Consider the following 21,479-nt stretch of genomic DNA (forward strand, 5'->3'; position numbering starts at 1 on the left):
TGGAAGATTCCCTTGGTTCCGTTGACCAGAAAGATAGTATTTATGGTTGCCATTTCTTCTGCCAGAAGAGTTTCTGAACTAGCGGCTCTATCTTGTAAGGAGCCATATCTGATTATGCATAAGGATAAGGTGATTTTACACCCTCATTCTGAATTCCTGTCAAAGGTAGTGACAGGGTTTCACTTAAACCAAGATATTGTTCTTCCTTCATTCTTCCCAGAGGCTCAATCTAGGGAATAGAGGTTGCTACATTCCCTTGATGTAGTAAGGGTGGCCAGAGTGTATTTAAAAGTGACCGCTCAGATTCATAAAAAAAGATATTTTGTTTATTCTGCCGGATGGTCCAAAGAGAGGACAGGCAGCATCTAGATCCACTATTGCCAAGTGGATTTGTCAAGTCATCGTGCAGGCTTATGGTTTAAAGAGGAAGATTCCTCCTTTTCATATTTAGGCACACTCTACCAGGGTGATTGGTACCTCCTGGACAGTGCATCATCAGGCCTCTGTGGTTCAGATCTGTAAAGCTGCAACATGGTCTTCAGTTCATACATTTACCAGATTTTATCAAATCGATGTTAAGGGTCAGGATGATTCTGCCTTTGGGCATCGTACTGCAGGCTGCAGTATAAGTTCCCTGACTTCCTTTTTTGCTATGACTCCCTCCCTTCAGTTGCCATTGCTATGGGACATCCCACGTAGTAAGTACTACTGCTCTGTGTCCCCTAATGTAAGAAAAGAAAATAGGATTTTTAAAACCGCTTACCTGTAAAATCCTTTTCTTTGATGTACATCAGGGGACAGAGGTCCCTCCCTTCTTATACACTTTGATTGCTTGCCTACAAAACTGAGGACTCCCAGTAGTGAGAGGGGTTATATGGGGGAAGTTCACGCCTTAAGAGGCGTGCCAGTGTCCAGCACCTGATAAGCAGATAGAGCCGTAGTACTTACTATGTGGGCTATGTGTCCACTGATGTACATCAAGCAAAAGGATTTTACAGGTAAGCTGGTTTAAAATCCTATTTTTTGTCACAAGTGATTGTGTAATTTTGTTGTGTGTGTGTGTGTGTGTGTGTGTTTGTTTTGTTTTTTGTTTTTTTTGTAATTTTTCAAAGTTGTCACTAAATTATATATTTCTCACACATGCCATGTTTATATGTGGAATTGCGCCCCCAATATACATTCTGCTGCTTCTCCTGAGTATGGGAATGCCTCATGTGTGAGCCTTTTTGCGAGCCTAGCCGCATACAAGACCCCAAAATCCAAGCACCACCTTCGCTTTCTAAGGGTGTAAAATAGTGATTTCCCTTCCTCACTACCTATAAGTTTCAAAGGCCATAAATGGCACAAACCCTCCCCCAAATAACCCCATTTTGGAAAGCATTCACCACAAGCTATTTGCTGATAGGCATTGTTGAGTCCATGGAATATTTTATATTTTGCCACAAGTTGCAGGAAAATGCCAATTTTTTTTTTTTTTTGCACAAAGTTGTCACCAAATGATCTATTTTTCAAACATGGCATGGTTCTATGTTGAATTACATCCAAAAATACCTTCTGCTGCTTCTCCCAAGTACGGAGATATCACATATCTGGGACTTTTTGGCAGTCTAACTGCGTACAGGACCCCGAAAACCAATCACCGCCTTCAGGCTTTCTAAAGGCATACATTTTTTCACTCCTCACTACCTATCAGTTTCAGAGGCCATGAAATGCCCAGATAGCACACCCCCCCCCCCCAAATGACCCCATTTTGGAAAATAGACACCCTATGCTATTTGCTGAGAGGCATGTTGAGTATTTTGCAGATCTCACTTTTTGTCACAAAGTTTTGAAATTTGAAAAAAGAAGGAAAAAATAATGTTTTTCTTTTCTTTCTTCATTTTCAAATAAATTTGCCTCTAAGCAAATTCATTGGGCTTTCCAAAATGGGGTCTTTTTTTTTGGGGGGGGGGTTGTGCTATCTGGACATTCCAGTGCCTCCATAACTGTGATAGGTAGATAAAATGTATTTTGGGGTGTAATTTCACATATAACAATGCCATGTTTGTGTGTGTGTGTGTGTATGTGTATGTGTGTGTGTGTGTGTATATGTATATGTATGTATATATATATATATATATATATTATATCTCTCTCTCTCATTTAGTGATAACTTTGTGCAAAACAAGAAATAAATACATTTTCCCGCAACTTGTGGCAAAATATAAAATTTCTCTTACATTCACTCACTGACACGGCTCCTTTTATTATAGACTATCGAGTTGTTAAGCCACCTTCAGGAGAGGACTAGGCAGAACATGTTAACATGTACAAAAAAACAGAACTTTCTAGTTCCGCCCAAGGGGCAGTAACTTCACTAACAACCCCCCAGCCTGCTTCCTGCAGCTCAGTTTTTTTTCTTTCTGCCTAGTGAAGGAGATGGACCTAGGAACCCCGCGGGCCCGTCGGTCTGGGGATTTTTTTTCTGCCTTTTGTGCAAGATGAAATTCCTGTGATCTGCTATCAACAGCTGGCTGAGTGACAGGCTGGATACCCTTATTCTTGTAGCCTCCCCAGCCTGGCCATCGAGCGTGTGCAGACCATAGCTACGCGCTGGGTCGGCCACGACATGCCCCTCAGGCTCCAGGGGTGGCCAGTGAGCGCAATGCTCCGGAGCACACATATGCCCGGGCTACTGATGTCTGCATCACAGTGTGCCATGGCCAGCAGCCACCCCGTACTGATCAGAGAGTGGGTCTGTGATGGAATGACCCAATTTGTCCAGGAATGATAAGTGTAGCTCTCCCTGCCTCAGTGGGGCTGGGCATTCCCTGGGAGGTCGATTTGGGGGTCCCTCTCCTCCCTCTCTTTTCTCCCTGTCCCTATTTTCCCTCCCTGTGGGGGATGCTGCATGTGGCCTCTGAGCGGTGTGTGTGTGTGTGTGTCAAGTGCAGGGGCTCTCCGGGGGGAGCTCTCTCACCTGGGGGGGGGGGGGGGGCTGAGCTGGCTGGCCTGCCCTGATGTGTGTTTTTCTCTCTCCTTGGGGGTGTCTGTTGAGCATGTGTCTGTGATCCCTGCAGCGCTGTTCACCACCATTTTCTGTCACTGTCCTTCATTGTATCAGTGTTCAGCAGCCATCTTAGGTGAGGACAAGGAGCAGCATGCTCTCCTGTAGCTTGGCGGCCATTTTCCCTGTGATTTTGTCCTTTATACTGGATGCCCAGTGGCCATCTTCTTGAAGCCTGAGCACGTTTTTTGATCAGTCTCTAGGAGCAGCATGCTTTCCTGTAGTCCGGCAGCCATTTTCTCTGTGCTTTATGTCCTTATACTGGCTTGGTGGCCAGCACATTGTAGATCGGTTTCAGCACCATAAGTAGCAGCTCTGGATGACACAGTGGGTTTTCCTATGCACCTGGGAGCTGACAAGGAACACATGCACTACTTGCTGCACAGCACAGAACCAGTCAGGGTGGTGAGTGCTGCGGGAAAGAGCCCCTCAACCAGCAGCAGTTAGGACAGTGATGGTTCACACCCTCCTAAATCCTAAGCAGGTGGCAGACAGGGTAGGGTCAGCATGGCTTCAGAAACTGGTGTTTCTTCCATCGAAATCCAGGCAATTGCAACCGGCTCACATACAGAATGTGCAGTGCCCCTGGACGCTTTGTCGGTGGTCCTCAATTCCTTTGTTGCCAAGATGGAGCCAGTGCGTGGGCGCAGAGGTGCTAAAAAGCACCCCCTGCCCCCCGTCCTCTGGGGAGAGCACTGACGCAAACTCGGGCCATGCTGAGGCTTGTGACCCCTGCTCTGTCGTTTCAGATGGCGCTGACCAGGACCATTCAGACAGTGAGGATGAATCCCCATCTGGATCAATGCGCGACCAAGTGCTTGTTGGAGCACTTATCACAGCTGTGCGTGATACCCTGAAGATTCAGGAGCCAGCAGATCCCTCTGCTAATGTAGCGGTCTCTTTTGGGTCCTGTAAGCCAGCCCGTTCACCTAAGGTGTTCCCGTATCTGAGTTATTTCAATAAGTTAATTTACAAGGAATGTGGTCAACCGCAACGGACCTTTTTCGGTCCTCAAATACATGGCAGTGCGCTACACCTTTGAGGAGAGCCTTCTCAAAAAGGGGTTAAACAAAGTAACCATGATCCCGGTAGAGGGGACTCATGCATTTAAGGATCCCACAAACGGGAAGGCCAAGGCCTTGTTTACGGGTTGTGGAGTCAACCATGTGACCAGCACTGTTATCCGCACTTGTGTCGCAGACACTGAGTGGGCAAAACTGTTCCACTGTGAATTGGGAGAGCAACAGGCTTCTCCTGTCTGTGTGGAACTAGCAAACCAACTAGTGCAAGGCCTAAAGTACGTTTGTGACGCAGCCCTGGATACCCTCCCTCTGTTATCCAGGGTTCCAGTGTCAACAGTGGTGCTGAGGCCTCTGATTTGGTTGAAATGCTGGTCTGCTGACCAGGCATCCAAAAAAGCCCTGATGGATCTTCCCTTCCTCTGCGACCAGCTCTTTGGAGCCTTTTTTGATGACATTATTAAAAATGCCACAGGTGGTAAGAGTATTTTACTCCCCCCCAGGCCAGGAAGGCTAAGGAACCACACCGTAGGCAAGGGCCCTCATTTTCTGCACACAAACTGCTTTTTCTTCTGCCTGGAGCTTCGACCGAATGTCCTCAGCCCGACAGGATGACCTCTGAAGGACCAAAGCATCGCTGGAAGAGCAAGCCTGCGAGCAAAAGTGCTACCGCATGAATGTTTGAGAAATGGGTGGGGGGTCGCCTTTGGGAGTTTGCAGCCCGGTGGGCCTCTCTGCTTTCCGACCAGTGGGTCTGCGATCTGATTTCCTCCGGCTACAAGATGGAGTTCCTCTCTTGGCCACCGGGAGGCCCTCTTGGGGACGGTAGGGGACCTGCTGAATCGTGGGGTGATAGTACCTGTTCCGGAATCAGAACATTTCCAGTGGTTCTACTCCAATCTGTTTGTAGTCCCCAAGAAGGAAGGGGTACGTCCAATCCTGGCTCTAAAAGCCCTCAATTACTTTGTGAAAGTACAGAGGTTCAGAATGGTTCGCTCAGTAGCTGCTGCACTCCATCAAGGGGACTCCCTGGCATCCTTAGACATCCAGGATGCGTACCTGCACATACCCATATGCCTTCGGTATCAAAAGTTTCTGCATTTTGCAGTCGGGGAAGCCCATTACCAATTTGTGGCTCTTCCCTTTGGTCTGGCATCAGCCCCCCGATTCTTTACCAAGGTATTGGCTCCAGTATTGGCTTTGCTGAGACAACGTGGGATCGCGATCATGGGCTACCTGGACGATCTCCTCCTGAGAGCATCTTCCGCCTCAGAATTAGAGGAGGATGTGGCATTCACCATGCAGACCCTGCAAGAATTTGGGTGGCTGTTGAACCTAAAGAAGTCGGTGATTGTGCCGACCCAGCATCTGGAGTACCTAGGTTTGCTGTTGGACTCCAGGGAAGCGAGAGTTTTTCTCCCTTCAGACAAATTGCAGACTCTCAGGTCCACGGTGAAACTGCTGATGAACCGCAAGTGGTCGTTGCTCCGGTTTTGCATGCGAGTACTGGGGCTCATGGTAGCCTCCTTCGAGGCAGTACCTTACACCCAGTTCCACACCAGAGTACTGCAAAAGGAGATCTTGTTAAAATGGGACAAGTCTCAGTTGTCTCTGGATCAACAGATCCAGGTGAGCCAACCAGTCAGGGACTCTCTGATCTGGTGGTTGAGGTCCCCGGTCTTTCAGTCCGGAAAATCGTTCCTTCCTCTGTGGACGGTGGTCACTACGGACGCCAGTCTATCCGGCTGGGGTGGAGTGATAGGGGTTCAGTCGACTCAGGGCCTCTGGTCGACGGTAGAATCCGAGTTGCGGATCAATCTACTCGAATTGGGAGCGATCAGACTGACATGGTCAGTGAGTCTTCAAGGGCGTCCGATCAGGATTCAGTCGGACAACGCCACGGCGGTGGCATACATAACTCACCAAGGGGGAACAAGAAGCGCAGCCGCTGCTCGGGATGTCGCTCACATACTTCAGTGGGCAGAGCGTCACGTTCCGGCCCTGTCGGCCATTTACATCCCGGGTGTGAACAGCTGGCAGGTGGACTATCTGAGTCAGCAGATGCTGGACCCAGGAGAATGGGCATTGCATCCGGAGACGTTCAGGCTGCTGTGCCTGAAGTGGGGAACACCAGATGTGGATCTATTGGCCTCCCATCTCAATCGGAAGATGCCAAGATTTGTGCCCAGGAAGAAAGATCCGTGGGCAGACGCGTCAGGCGCTCTGGTGGCCCCGTGGGATCAGTATCAGCTGATCTACGCCTTTCCTCCACTGAAATTGTTGCCACGTCTGCTTCGCAGAGTGGAAGCCGAGGGGATCCCAGTGATACTGGAGGCCCCAGATTGGCCTCAGCGTCCCTGGTACGCAGATCTGGTGCGTCTGGCAGATGCTTCCTGAAGACTGCCATTGCGAGAGAACCTTCTGTCTCAAGGTCCGATTTTTTTCATCCTGCTTTACCATCACTGGCTTTAACGACATGGCAGTTGAGAGCCAGGTGTTGAGGAACCGAGGTCTGTCGGACTCGGTGATTCCAACTATGTTGAGGGCACGAAAATCTTCTTCTCGGAAGATATACCATCGTACCTGGAAGGCTTACATCTTCATGTGTGAGGAGAATGGTTGCCATCCGTGTTCCTTTTCCATAGCAAGGATCCTGTTTCTCCAGGAGTAGACCAGAGATTGGCATTGAGCACCATCAAGGGGCAGATCTCAGCCGTGGCTGTCTTTTTTTCAACGACCCCTGGCATCGCACTCCTTAGTGGGTTCCTTCGTTCAGGGGGTACGACATGTAGTCCCTCCGGTGCGCCCACCGTTACCCCCATGGGATTTGAACCTGGTGTTGTCGGTGCTTCAAAAACCGCAGTTTGAGAATATCAGGGAGATACCCCTGTTGACTCTTTCCCAGAAAGTGGTCTTTCTAGTGGCCATTACCTCGGCCAGGAGGGTTTCGGAATTGGCGGCCTTGTCTCGCAAGTCGCCTTATCTGGTCATCCACAGGGATAAGGTGGTGTTGCGTCCGCAACCATCTTTTCTACCAAAGTGGTCTCGGCTTTTCATATCAATGAGGTCATTTTATTACCATTGGGGTGCTTCAGTTTAGGACACAACAAAGAGGTGGCCCTTCACGCTCTTGACGTGGTTAGGGCTCTGAAGGTTTATTTGCCACGGCTCCCTTTCAGAAGTCAGACTCTGTTTGTTTCGGTGGCTGGTCCAAAGAAGGGTATGGCGGTCTCCTCGGCCACCATTTGCAGGTGGATCGGACAGATTGTAGTACAAGCCTACGCCTTGAAGGGGCAGGTGCCCCCCTTTCTGGTCACGGCCCACTCTACAAGGGCTATCGGAATGTCTTGGGCCTTCCGACACCAAGCGACGGTCGCTCAGGTGTGTAAGGCAGCGACCTGGTCACCTGTCCATACATTTACCAAGTTCTACAAGGTAGACGTCGGTGCATCGGCTGATGCCTGTTTTGGCCGCTAAGTTTTTCAGGCGCTGTTTAGTTGCAATTGGATATGCAAGCTCATTTTTCCAGTTTTTTCAATAAAAATGCAGTACTGTTTTATGTTATACACTGTTGCATTACCTCCGCAATGTTGCGGTCTTGGGGATCACTCCTGTTGAGGATACCCGGTTATTTGGTGGTGTTTTTCCACACACTGCTGTGTGTTTTTATTTTTATTTTTTTTGTGGGTTTAGTTTCACTAGTTCCCACTTGCCATGGTGGATGAAGTTTTTATGCTGTGTTTTTTCCCAACTTTTTGTTTTGGCACTGCTTGGGGACGTCCCATTTTGTTAGAGAGGAGCTGTTTCGGTCGGTGAATCTAAGAGAAAATAGGATTTTTTTGTACTCACCGTAAAATCCTTTTCTCTGTAATTCACCGACCGACACAGCACCCGCCCCTCCTTTTTTCTCTTTTACGTTATACTGCTTGTTGACGTACTGAGTCTGCTAGGGCAGGCTGTGGGGGTTGTAGCCTAGGGACCGCCCCCTGGGCGGAACTGAAAGTTCTGAAGTGTTGTGTTACAACTTTGCCTAGTATCTCCAGCTATAGGGCTGACAACCCAGTGAATTACAGAGAAAAGGATTTTATGGTGAGTACAAAAAATCCTATATTTTTTTTTTTTTGCTAGAAAATTACTTAGAACCCCCAAACATTATTATTATTTTTTTTTTATCAGACGCCCTGGAGAATAAAATGGTGGTCGTTGCAATACTTTGTTACACCGTATTTGCGCAGAGGTCTTGCAAACTAATTTTTTGGTGGAAAAATACAAATTTTTGATTATGAAAGCTAATGTTACTCTGAGTAAATTGATACCCAACATGTCATGCTTCAACATTGGGCCCGCTCATAGAGTGGCAAGCAACTTAGGCCTGGTCCTTAAGGGGTTAAAGCAAGTTATGTAGGAGTGGCTGTGGACATGGTATAGTTGGATTTTGAAAAAGCATTCGATAGTTTCGCACACACAGCCCATGTGTAAGGTAAAGTCTACAGGCTTGCAAATATCAGTTTTTAAATGGATAGAAAACTGTCTAAAAGACAGAATTCAGAGAGTAGTGGTTAATGATTCTTACTCTGAATGGTCTAAGGTTATCAGTGCTGTACCCCGAGGTTCAGTGTTGGGACCCTTACTTTTTAATATCTTTTATAAATGGTATTGGGTCTGGTATCAAAAGTAACATTTCTGTTTTTGCAGATGACGCCAAGCTATGCAGTGGAATAACGTCCTTACACGATGTTTCCGATTTACAAGCTGACCTCAATGCACTAATTGGGCGGCTATGTTGCAGATGGGGTTTAATGTTGAGAAATGTAAAGTTATGCACTTAAGGGCTAAGAATATGCATGCATCATACATGCTAGGGGGAGTGAAACTGGGGGAATCCGTAGTGGAGAAGGATCTGGGGGTTCTGGTAGATCCTAAGCTCAATAATAACATGCAATGCCAAGCTGCGGTTTCCATAGCGAGTCATTTCTTGTATTAAGAGAGGTATGGACTCCAGAGAGAGAGAGAGAGCGATAATTTTGCCCCTGTTCAAATCATTAGTAAGACCATATTCAGTTCAATTTTGGGCACCAGTTCTCAAAAAGGATATCGGGGTACTGGAGAAAGTGCAGAGAAAGGCAACCAAACTGATAAAAGGCATGGAACAGCTCAGCTTTGAGGAAAGATAATGGAATCTGAATTTATTCACTCTTGAGAAGAGGAGCATAAGGGGGGATATGATCAACATGTTCAAATATATAAGGGGTCCATATAGTGAACTTGGTGTTGAGTTATTTTCTGTATGGTCAACAGAGGACACGGGGGCACTCTTTACGTCTAGAGGAAAAATAAATTTCATCTACAAATACAGAAAGGTTTCTTCACAATAAGAGCTAAATACAGAAAGGTTTCTTCACAATAAGAGCTGTTAAAATGTGGAATAGACTCCCGCCAGAGGTGGTTTTGGCCAGCTCAGTAGATAGCTTTAAGAAAGGCCTGGATACTTTCCTAAATGTACATAATATAACTGGGTACTAACATTTATAGGTTAAGTTGATCCATGGAAAATCTGATTGCCTCTTAGGGTATCAGGAAGGCATTATTTCCCATGCTGCAGCAAATTGGAACATGCTCTGCTGGGTTTTATGCTTTCCTCTGGATCAACTTTGGGTATAGAATTTAGTATATTGGACTGTACAATATTTTTTTTTTTTTTTTTTTTTTTATGGTTGAACTAGATGGACTTGTGTCCTTTTTCAACCTGACTAACTATGCAGCTGTTAAGACATTTTTGAAAGGTTACCAGTTTTGAGTTACAGAGGTCGTCTTTTGCTAGAATTATTGCTCTCACGCGAACAATCTCGGCAATACCTCTTATGTGTGGTTTGAACAATGGGGCTGAAGTGGTTAAATGTTTCTGGATTATAAAATATAGCTTAATGTGAATAACTTTTGATGTGTACCAAATGATCTGAACTGTTCATGGTATGTTGACATAGACCGGGTTGTGTATTGTGTCAAGTTTGGGGGAAGTTTAACATCTATCCCCCCCCCCTTCTTTTTTTTTTTTTTTTTCCTAGGAAAAAAATAACCCAGGAGTGATTAAGCACTTTGCGCCCACACTATAGCCAAAAGACGGCTACAGCGCGGACGCTAACTGCCAGGTTGGACGTCCCTGGACATCCTCCTGTTTACTTCCCCTCTGCACGCCGCCGTGGGCGCGCATCGGGGAAGTTCTGTGTTGGCTGTGTCGCTTGGACACAGCCAATCACAGATCGTACTAAATGGCCAATAACAGCGGCCATTTAGCACTCGATCGGCGTGTCTGAGAGGTGATCTTATGTAATAGAAAAAAGAAAAAACTGCGCTAAGGTGAACCACAAATAAATATAAATTGGTCTCAAAGGACCAGATTCAGCTGCGGCTTAACTGTATTACATAACTACAGAAATAAGACTAAAGAAAAAATTTAAGCTGCACTAAATCTCACATAAACCAAGGCCAGAGCCCACCATGTGTAAATAAGTGATGTGACAATAAATTGTGAGCTTTGTCAAGCCCCTAACTATTAAATAATAAAAACCCAATCATAAATAATAAACATATACAAATAATGTGGCACTAAACCATAGATTCTGTTTCACCCCTAACATATGGGACAGAAACGCCAACCCTGATATTGAGCAATAAAAATTCTGGAAACGCCCAGTGAATGAATTAGGAAGTCTCTATACAGATAAAAATAAAGTGAAATATCGAAGTAGTCCGTATATAATAAATCATATGTGAATAAGGTCCTCCACAAATGGACAGTGCTCAATCCACCACCGTATATCTGAATTTGCCTCTTACCGAAAATTCATGACCCCCCACTACAGAGGGTCACAGAAGGCGTGTAAATATGATTGTCTCCCACTCCAAAGAAATCCTTGATGCTCTCCTTACACCACCGCTTTAATATGTAGGTTGCTGGAAACACTTCCACAGAATCTCTCCCATATATTTGAAGGGGCTCAAGAGGAATGCACCAATACCATGAAAGAGAAATAAAGCTCCAAATAGTGTAAAAACCTTTTATTACTAAAATCCCAAAAATAAAATTGCACTTACAGTGTATACAGAAATCATCAGCCTTAAGTCCGTTGCGCCGGCCAGACGCACACGGACAGACCCGTCCTTCCTGGATATGTTCCCAAACACGGGGTGACATTAGCGCATCGCTCATCCCTACGCGTTTCGCAACAAAATTGCGTCATCCAGGCCCATCACTACTTCGATATTTCACTTTATTTTTATCTGTATAGAGACTTCCTAATTCATTCACTGGGGGTTTCCAGAATTTTTATTGTTCAATATCAGGGTTGGTGTTTCTGTCCCATATGTTAGGGGTGAAACAGAATCTATGGTTTAGTGCCACATTATTTGTATGTTAATTATTTATGATTGGGTTTTTATTATTTAATAGTTAGTGGCTTGACAAAGCTCACAATTTATTGTCACATCACTTATTTACACATGGTGGGCTCTGGCCTTGGTTTATGTGAGATTTAGCGCAGCTTACTTTTTTTTTTATTTGATCTCATATGTAAACCTATGAGATCCCCTCTCATCGCCAGCTCTCCCTCCTCACACAGAGACAGCGTGTGAAGAGGGAGAGCAAATGGCTGCAGTGTCAGTGAAACACTCACACAGTGAAACGCAAGCCCACCTGTCCCCAGTGCCACCTGTCAGGGCCACCTGTCCCCAGTGCCATCTGTCATCAGTGGCACCTGTTAGTGTCACGTGCCATCTGTCATCAGTGTCAGGTGTCATCATTGCCACGTATTAGTGCCATCTGTCATCAGTGCCGCATATTAGTGCCATCTGCAATTGGTGCCACATCAGCATCACGTGTAATTTTCCTGGTGCTCCAGGGCCTTCAAAAGTGCAATAGGTATTCAACAAGTTCGATGTGTAATTTATGCTCCTAGAACATGACGGTGCTCCCTGCATGTTGGGCCTCTCTATGTAGCCAGGCTGTGATAAAGTCCCACACGTGGTATCGTAATACTCAGGAGGAGTAGCAGAATGTATTTTGGGGCATTATTTGTGGTATACACATGCCATGTGAGAACCTATTACAATGACCATTTTTGTGGGGAAAAAATAAAAAAATCTTCATTTTGCAAAGAATTGTGGGAAAAAATTACAACAACCTCGCCATGCGTCTTACTAAATACCTTGGAATATCTACTTTCCAAAAAGGGGTCATTTGGTGAGTATTTGTACTTTCCTGGCTTGTTCGGGTCACAAGAAATGAGATGGGCCACCAGTACATCAGGTGTGATCAGTTTTTTTATGATTTGCACCACAACTTGTAGACTCTCTAACTTTCACAAAGACCAATTAATATCAACTAATTTGGGTTATTTTTACCAAAGATACGTAGCAGTATAGATTGTGGTCAAAATCCATGAAGAAAAATGAATTTGCAAAATGTTATCACAGAAACAAAGAAACACATTTTTTTTTGTTGTTTTTTCAAAATGTTCGGTCTTTTTTCATTTATAGCGCAAAAAAAAAAAAAGAGGTGATCAAATGCCACCAAAAGAAAGCTCCATTTGTATGAAAAAAGACAAAAATTTATCTGGGCAGGAGGGGGGCGGTTTAAGTGCTCAGTAGGCAAGTGGTTAAATACCACCAAAAGAAAGCTCTATTTGTGTGAAGAAAATAACAATTTCACAAGGTTACAGTGTAGCATGACCGCGCAATTGTCATTCAAAGTGCGACAGCACTGAAAGCTGAAAAATGGCTTGGGCAGGAAGGGGGTTTAAGTGCCCTGTATTAAGGTGGTTAATGTCCAGGAAAAAAAATTTAAGTTTTTTTTTGTTTTTTGACAGAGTATGTCTGCACCTGAAAAGGAATCTACGGTGTGTAATATTCTGTTCAGATGCCCAGTAACTGGAGAGATCCTAAGAAAAGAGGAAAAAGAATCACACATTAGGAAATCCATAGAGTTGGTAAGTGCAGGCATATAAATTTTAGACAATTTAACAATTTTTAAATAGCTTGTTTTGATGATTTACCCAAATGTACTGCCCTGCTTTTCATGTTTTGTCCTGTTTTTTTTCTTAGCTTTCACATACTGATCCAATTACTGCATCAATTATGAAGATGTACACACTTGATAAGGATCAAGCCAAAGTTAAAGTGGGCGTTGAGACTATAACAAAGTAAACAAGCATTCTGGTATTTCTTTGAAAATATAATATTATTGGTGATGCATGATTCCCTTTATGTATTTTTATGTAATGTGTTTATTTATACAAAGTTTCTAGGGCATGAACAATAATTTGTTGTGTGTTGAGTAATCCGCAAAAGACAGGTCAGGAAGTTTGAAGTAAACTGACATCCATAATAATAGCTGAAGATGGCTTATTCCCAGCATAGTATGTCACTTTTCAACATGGCATACTGGCTCAGGGAAGTATAAAACAAAAAGAAGAAAAGGAAGCAAAATATAAAAAATGTGGGGATGGGTTTCTGGAGGAAGGGTGTGGAAGGAAAAGTCTAGGAAAAGGGATTAGGGAGCAGGAATGTTGTTTAGGGTTCCCCAAGTTGGATATATATGTATTTTTTTTTTTCCATAAAAGATTTAATGTGAAAAAAAGGTGTTTATACATAGTTTTTATACAAACAGTAGGTGCTTGAACAACATTTACATACTTGAAATGATCTTGCTGTCAAGTAGGGATGAGCTCAGGCGTGTTCGCATACGCCACGTGCAGAGTCCGCCAGGAAGTCGGAGCAGCGCTGCGCTAATCACAGGCAGCGAGATATTGCCCGATCTCTGTAGCCGCCCATCGTTGCACCGACTTCCTGGCGGGCTCTGCACATGGCGTATGCGAACACGCCTGAGCTCATCCTTACTCTCAAGAACTCAGCTGGGCAGATGAGCTAATCAAAATGCTAGAAGTCCCCACCATGCTCTGAGATCAGTAGCAGCAGAGTGTCAGGGCTGGCTTAGCCCTTCCTTCTCTGGGCTGGCTGCTCAGCTGTCGCCTAATTGCCAGCTCTCATCTCTCTCCGCAGTTACCCAGCTGTTCCTGATCCTGCTCGTCTGACCTGCCTACTTAAAGCTATCCAGCTCACTTCATCTCTGCCTTGGTCACATCACAAGAAACCATCTCCTGCGTTCCTGCTTAGACTGGTTTGCTGACATCCCTTCTGGCTCCTTATCCTGCTTGCTGTTCCTCTACTTGGGTCCCTGACTTCTGGCCTGGCTGATTACCCAATTTGGTTACTGAACTCTGGCCTGGCTGACCACTCGATCCGTTTACTGGACTCTGGCTATGCTTTGGCAACGCTTACTCTTTTTACCTTTTTTATTAATAAACAAGTGGGATTTAATTGTACTCCCGTCTGTCTGGTTCATGGTTTCTGACAGTAGGCAAAGGAATTCAGAAGATACAGTCAATCCACTTGTTGGTAATATTTTTTCCAGATTTGGATGAGCAAGATCACTGCATGTATCAGTTTGCCATAGCGTTACAGACGCTCCTGAGTTGCATGGCTCATCTGGAATCCCCCACTGTGGCTGCTCTGGTACAACCGGAGTTGCAGGCCGTCCCTGCTGCTGCGCCAATCTCTGCAGGCACCCGCCTCGAGTATTGCTTCTAAGAGTTATGTCTGGTTCCGCTCCACTTCCCCAGCGATTTGGGGGGGGGATCCATTTCAGTGCAGAGGGTTTCTCAACCAGGTTGAGATTTTCTTTGAGATGCTGCCCCAGGCGTTTCCCATGGACAGAAGCAAAGTAGGTTTTGTGATAGCTTTGCTTTCTGTTAGAGCCTGGGCCTGGGCAAACCCTCTATGGGAGACGCAAAAACCTGTTGTCTTGAGTTACTTTGACTTTGTGGCTTCCTTTTAAAAGGGTATTTGGCTTTCCCCCACGCTCCGCTTCTGCTGCCAAGTGCCTCATGTCCATCAGAGTATGAGACCTGTTGCCGACTATGCCATTGAATTCCGTACTCTGGCAGCAAAGGTTGCTTGGAATAATGAGGCCCTCGTGGCTACTTTTTCTCATGGGCTCTCGGATTCCATCATGGATGAGATGGCAGCCCGAGATATACCCACTGAGCTAGAGAGCTTGATCTCGTTTGCCATCCTCATTGACTCCAGACTCAGAGAAAGAGACTCTCTTAAGGAGCGCTTGCGGAAGCCTCCTGTGCCTCCCTTACCTCCCATGCCTATTTGCATCGAGTCGGTTAGTGAAGATGAACCCATGCACTTGAGCTTCAAGCGTCTCTCTGCGGATGAGAGAGCCTTTAGGAGGAGGGAGAGATTGTGGCCAGGCAGGTCACTTTTTGAAGTCTTGTCCTACCCATCCAGGGAATGCCCGAACCTTGAGGCCCTGTCATGGACAGACCTTAGATGGCGTTTCGTCCCCAGTTATCCAGAAGGATAAGCCCCTGGTTTCGATCACCCTTTCTTGGGCTGAGTGCATCGAGATACAGGCTCTAATCGACTCTGGGTTCATTGATGCTGCCTTTGTATCACAGCACTCTATTCCGCTGCAGCTGCGTGACACTCCACTTGCCAATGAGGCTCTTGAAGGGAGACCTCTACAGCCTGCTCATGTGACTCATGAGACTGTTCCTTTGTCCATGGCCCTTCACCATGAGATAATCCAATTCCAAGTTATTTCCTCACCCAGGTTTCCGCTTGTTATTGGTTATCTTTGGTTACAGAGGCACAACCCCTCTTTTGATTGGCTCCGTGCTGAGGTTCTCTCCTGGCCACCACAATGCAGTGAGACATGCTTCCGGAAGGTATCCAAGGTCCTGTGCACTTCTTCACTCTCCTCCCTGCCGGAAGAGTACTGTAATTTTAGCAATGTCTTTTGATGTGATTTGTGTGTGGCTTAGTCCGTTCATTCAGAAAGTCCGTCGGAACTCCGCCTAAAGTCTGTCAGAAAGAACGTCGGACCTAGTCCGTCAAAGTCTGCTCGTGTGTACACGGCATAAGAGCGAACAATCTCTATTGTAAACTGGAGAAGTGCGAGTTCCATCGTGAACAGGTGAATGTTCCTGGGCTATGTCATTTCCACTGCTGTTTTTTTCGATGGACCCAGAGAAACTGTCCTACAGTGGCCTTGACTCGTGAGTTTACGTCCTCTGCAGCACTTCCTGGGCTTTGCCAACTATTATTGGAAGTTTATTCGTAACTTCTCGTCTCTGGTCAAGCCCCTGACTGATATGACCAGAAAGGACGGTAACCAACAGAGTTGGTCTCCGGCGTCCATTAAGCCCTTTGAGACACTCAAGGCTGCCTCTGTTTCTGCTCCTGTGTTGGCACATCCTGATCCTATGTTGCCTTTTATCCTAGAACTTGATGCTTCTGAGACTGGAGTTGGCACGCTTCGGTCTCAACGTCCTAACTCTGAGTGCAATTATGAGATTGGTGACAGAGAGCTGTTGGCGCTCATTTTATTCCTGAAAGAATGGAGACATCTCCTTGAAGGTACCACTGTGCCCGTTCTTATTCTTACTGACCATAAGAATCTCACATTCTTATCTGAGGCTAAGCACCCCTCTCCCAGAAGGGCGCAATGGGCTCTTTTCTTGTCGAGTTTTAATTGCATTGTCTCATTCTAAGAATGTAAGGGCTGACGCCTTGTCACAACAATTTTCCTCCACTTCCAAGTCAGTCAGTTTTGGTTCCTGTGATGACTCCTGATCGTATCCTGGCTACGGTTCGCACCAATCTTCTCCTTTTGGATGACACAATTCTTGCTGCTCAGGTCCATGCTCCTCCTGATGATAAACCTTGTGACCGCCGCTTTGTCCCAGAGAGTCTCCATACTGCCATGCTCCAGACTTAACTCTTCCCAGGATGACCAGCTGCCTTGGGAGAATGGTAACTCATTTGGGCCATTTCCCAACAATTCTGGTGGCCTAGCCTACGGGCTGATGTAACTGCCTTCGTAGCTGCCTGTTCTGTGTGTGCTTAGAGTAAGACTCCACGACACCTTCCAGTGGGCCTCCTACAACCCATACCCAATGGAGAGAGGCCCTGGACCCACCTGTCTATGGATTTCATTGTGGCATTACCCAACTCCCAAGGCAACACTGTTATCTTTATGGTGGTTGACCGGTTCTCAAAGATGTCATTGTATTCCACTTAATAAGTTGCCCACCTCTAAGGAACTGGCTTCCATTTTTGCTCAGGAGATCTCTACTTACATGGGCTACCCAAGGTGATTGTCTCGGACAGGGGCAGTCAGTTTGTCTCCCGGTTCTGGCGAGCCTTTTGTGCACAGTTGGGAATTCAGCTTGCTTTCTCTTCTGCGTATCTCCGCAGTCTAATGGGGCCGCATAGCGTGCCAATCAGTCCTAAGTTGCTATATTTCTGACCACCATAAAAACTGGTCAGACCTATTACCATGGGCAGAGTTTGCTCACAACAGTATCTTGAATTCTGCCTCCTGATTGTCTCCATTTATGGCAAAATATGGTTTCTAACCTTCCATGTTGCTTGACTCGTTTGTTCCACAGAGTATTACTGCTTTAGAGGAGCATCTCCATGGTCTTCGTTCCACTTGGGTACAAGTCCAGGAGGCTTTGCGTCATGCTAATGATAGGTATAGACTCCATGCTGACCGCAGACGCCTGCCTGCACCTTCCTACCAGGTTGGGGACAGGGTCTGGCTGTCATCTCGTAACCTCAGACTTCATGTTCCCTCACTGAAGTTTGCACCTCAGTTTATTGGGCCTCTCCGTATCCTTCACAGGATTAACCCAGTGGCTTGCGCATTGGACCTTCCTCATATGCACATCTCAAATGTCTCCTTATTGTAACCATTGGTCTGCAACCAATTTACCACCTTGGTGCCACGTCCTCACCCTATACAGGTTGAGAACCATGAGGAGTATGAGGTACAATACATTGCGCACACGGAAACCTATGGGAGTTAACATACAGTACCTGGTGCATTGGAAGGGGTACGGTCTGGAGGAATGCTCCTGGGTTTCATCCTCGAACGCACATGCCCCTGCCCTCCTTCGGTTTTCCATAGACGTTTTCCCCTCAAGCCCCTTGGCCCTCTGAGGGAAAGAGGTCATTGGGAGGGGGGGGGGTACTGTCAGGGCTGGCTTAGCCCTTCCTTCTCTGGACTGGCTGCTCAGCTGTCAGCTAATTGCCAGCTCTCATCTCTCCACAGTTACCCAGCTGATCCTGCTCGTCTGAGCTGCCTACTTAAAGCTGTCCAGCTCACTTCATCTCTGCCTTCTCCTTGGTCACATCACAAGAAACCATCTCCTGCATTCCTCTTTAAAGACTGGCTTGCTGACAGCCCTTCTGGCTCCTTATCCTGCTTGTTGTACCTCTGCTTGGATCCCTGACTTCTGGCCTTGCTGATTACCCGATCTGGTTATTGAACTCTGGCCTGGCTGACTACTTGATCCGGTTACTGGACTCTGGCTATGCTTTGAATACGCTTACTCTACCTTTTTTATTTTTTTTATCAATAAACAAGTGTGATTTAACTGTACTTCTTTCGGTCTGGTACATGGTTTCTGACAGCCACTTTGAATATAGTTCCTGAAGTATGGGGTCAGTCGTGTAGAGGCATTACGCTTATATGAATATATCTACCTGTTTAGACCTCGGCAGATATTGAGCTGTGGAATCTTTAAGGTGGAGCAAAGCTGTATGGGGGGAGGGGGGGCAGTCTTATCTGTCTTGTTTGTGGGGAGTAAGGGGAGTGGTCAGTCACCTGGGCTAAAGTAATCGTAGAGATAGGTAAGTGGGTCATCGTCTGGGTGGGAGGGGGGTGGAAGCAAGAAGGGGGGATATCAAAGGGGGGCCATGGGAGAGGAACTAGAAAAGAGGGGAGGGGAAAGAGGGGGATCCTCTTTTCTAAAAAGAGTTTTCCCGTGCGGGCCTCCGATTCAATGGGATTGGCGTGTGTGTGCGCGTGTGGGGGGGTGGGGGAGGAGGAGAGCTGTGACAAACCATTGTGCAGATTTTGCCAATCGTTCTGGCTCCCCTGCCCAGGTGGGGGTTGTTTTTAGAAAACATCTTACTAGAGGCCTGGGACTGCTAGCCGGAGGGAAGCCTGCAGCTTCTGCTGACACAGCGTGATCTGAGGAAAGGAAGGTATGTGAGCTATACAGCCCCCAGTGGTAACTTTTAGGCATGACAACATTTACTTTTTAAAGGAGACAATTCATAAGAAAATGTTAAATTCCTTAGAAACTTGCCTTTCCTGCAACAGGGATTCTGTGGTAAAACCAACAGACCCAATCTTCAACCCTCACGATGAGCTCCGTTAAAAAACCTTCAGGAACTGGGGCCCCTTTTAATTGGGAGATCCACACTCATGGACCCGTAAAGCACCCCGCCAGAAAGACTTTATGCCTGAAAAAACCAAAGCACTGGATCCCGGGGTTCAGCTCTCTAAAAAGAGAAGCATTACGGGCTAAACCTAGTTTCTTCCGCAACGAGGCCCGGATACCATTAAATTCAGCCTGAAAGACACTTTGAATGGATCCAGCTGCATAGTTAGCCCCAGCAAGGATTGCTCCAGCGGAGCTCAGCATATCACATCTTTACTCGTGACCAACACCTAAGACACTGGCAAAAAAACTGACTCCCAGTAGTAAGAGGGGTTATATAGGGAGTGGACTTCCTGTCTTAGGGTGTGCCAGTGTCCATCACCTGAAAGTGGCCTATAACCCACATAGTAACTACTATGGCCCTGTGTCCCGTAATGTACGATAAAGAAAAAAACTTTTACCAACATTCTTAGCTGATCTCTGGCTCCACGGGTGACACCTGCTACATATGTCTCTGCTATTCTGACTAACCTACTGCTAATTAACCACAAGTATATTAAGATCACTGTTGCCCATATCTGGGAACATCACCCGTTCAATATTACAGGTTGCAACCTGTGCCACTCATTCTCTCAGTTGCTAACAGGTGAGATTGGTTCACGTTGTGCAGCCGCTCTTCTGTGTACATGGAGCACACAGTCTCTCTGCTACTTGATCCTAATCCACTTACTCAGACAGTCTGATAGAGGCACCACTCATTCTCTTGGATGTGTCTTTATAGCATACTGTTTTTTAGTTGGAAGTGCCTTCCATGGTTTAGTTATAGGGAAAAAGCTGTTGACTGTTCTTCTGCACTCAATACTCCAACATATTCATCAGTGGGAGGCACAGAGTATTGAACAGGAGTAGGTTGGGAAAGCTATTTAAAGCTTATTTTAGCAATGTAAAGTGTAGTGCGAGTTACCTCTTTTTCTGTTGTGGGAAGAATTAATTTGCGTAAAATGATTTGGATGTATTTCAAAAGACTGGCCTTCTTCAGAGTCTACTTTTGGCTCTGAAGAAGGCCAGTCCTTCAAAACTGATCAGCCTGAGGGGTCTTATCCAGGACCCCCCACTCTCAGGTTCGGTGATTCAGCAACCAATGAGAGATGGCTACAAATTTTGCCTGACAAGGGAGTATTCATATATTTTAATAAATCTGTTGGGCAATGCTAGTGCATCAGTCTAGTGACTGATGTTGGACGAGAAGGCCTGGCTCGCAGTCTGTGCTCTAATTCATCTTAAAGGTGTTGTATCTGGTTGAGGTCAGGACTCCACCCCAAACTCTCTCATCCAGGTGAACTAAGTATTGAACATGTCACCATTTTTCTAGGTAAATTATATTCTTACAGGTGTGATTGACATGACATTTTTGACCATATGTCAGTAACAACCCATTAAATCCATCCATACATACAAAGAAACCAAAATAAAATAAGTTCAGAAACAAAGTTGTCCATAATAAAATGGAATGACACAGTGAAAAAAATATTTAACACATGAAGAAATGGAGGTGCAAAAAGGCATGGCATGGCAAGCCAAGACACCAGCTGAAGTCTATCAGTAATTAGAAAGCAATCCTGCCCTTGTCAGTACAAATTAATATTGGCTGGTTCAGTCTCAACTGATGGCCTATAAAAAGGTGTCTCATTACCAAGGTGTCACATGAGAAATCTTATGATTGGTTAAAGCAGAGCGCTCTCAAGCTCCCTTTTGCAAAACAAAACATACTGATGGCATTGGTTACTAAAGGATTTTTAAACTTTTGACGTTCCAGTGAGCACTATTGGGGCCATAATCCGGAAGAGGAAAGAACATAATTTCGCCATAAATTGGCCAGAACTAGGTGCTCTTTGCAAGATTTCTGATAAGAATTAAAATAATTATCAAAAGAGTTGTCCAAGAGCCAAGGACCACCTGTGGAGAGCTTCAAAATGACCTGGAATTAGCAAGTACAATTGTTTCAAAGTAATGCAGGGCACAAAATTTCAAGGCCTGAGCTAAGTGTTGGTCGCCACCAGTTGTCCCAACCACCCCCTACCCTGCCCCACCCTAAACACGCCCTCATAAATTATC

General features: G+C 45.8%; 1 protein-coding gene across 2 annotated transcripts in view; it reads left to right on the plus strand.

Annotated features, from left to right (window-relative positions):
- UBXN6 (UBX domain protein 6) overlaps positions 1-21,479 on the plus strand; it is a 347,069-nt gene that overhangs the window by 78,544 nt on the left and 247,046 nt on the right. For both annotated transcript variants that reach the window (XM_077475772.1, XM_077475773.1), the window contains exons 5-6: positions 12,930-13,049; positions 13,165-13,262. In XM_077475772.1, coding sequence (XP_077331898.1) covers positions 12,930-13,049; positions 13,165-13,262 — 218 coding nt within the window. The remainder of the gene's footprint in view (positions 1-12,929; positions 13,050-13,164; positions 13,263-21,479) is intronic.

The sequence above is a fragment of the Lithobates pipiens genome, unplaced genomic scaffold (assembly GCF_037356315.1).
Source record: "Lithobates pipiens isolate NorthernLeopardFrog02 unplaced genomic scaffold, aLitPip1_a1.2 Scaffold_13, whole genome shotgun sequence".
Classification (NCBI taxonomy): domain Eukaryota; kingdom Metazoa; phylum Chordata; class Amphibia; order Anura; family Ranidae; genus Lithobates; species Lithobates pipiens.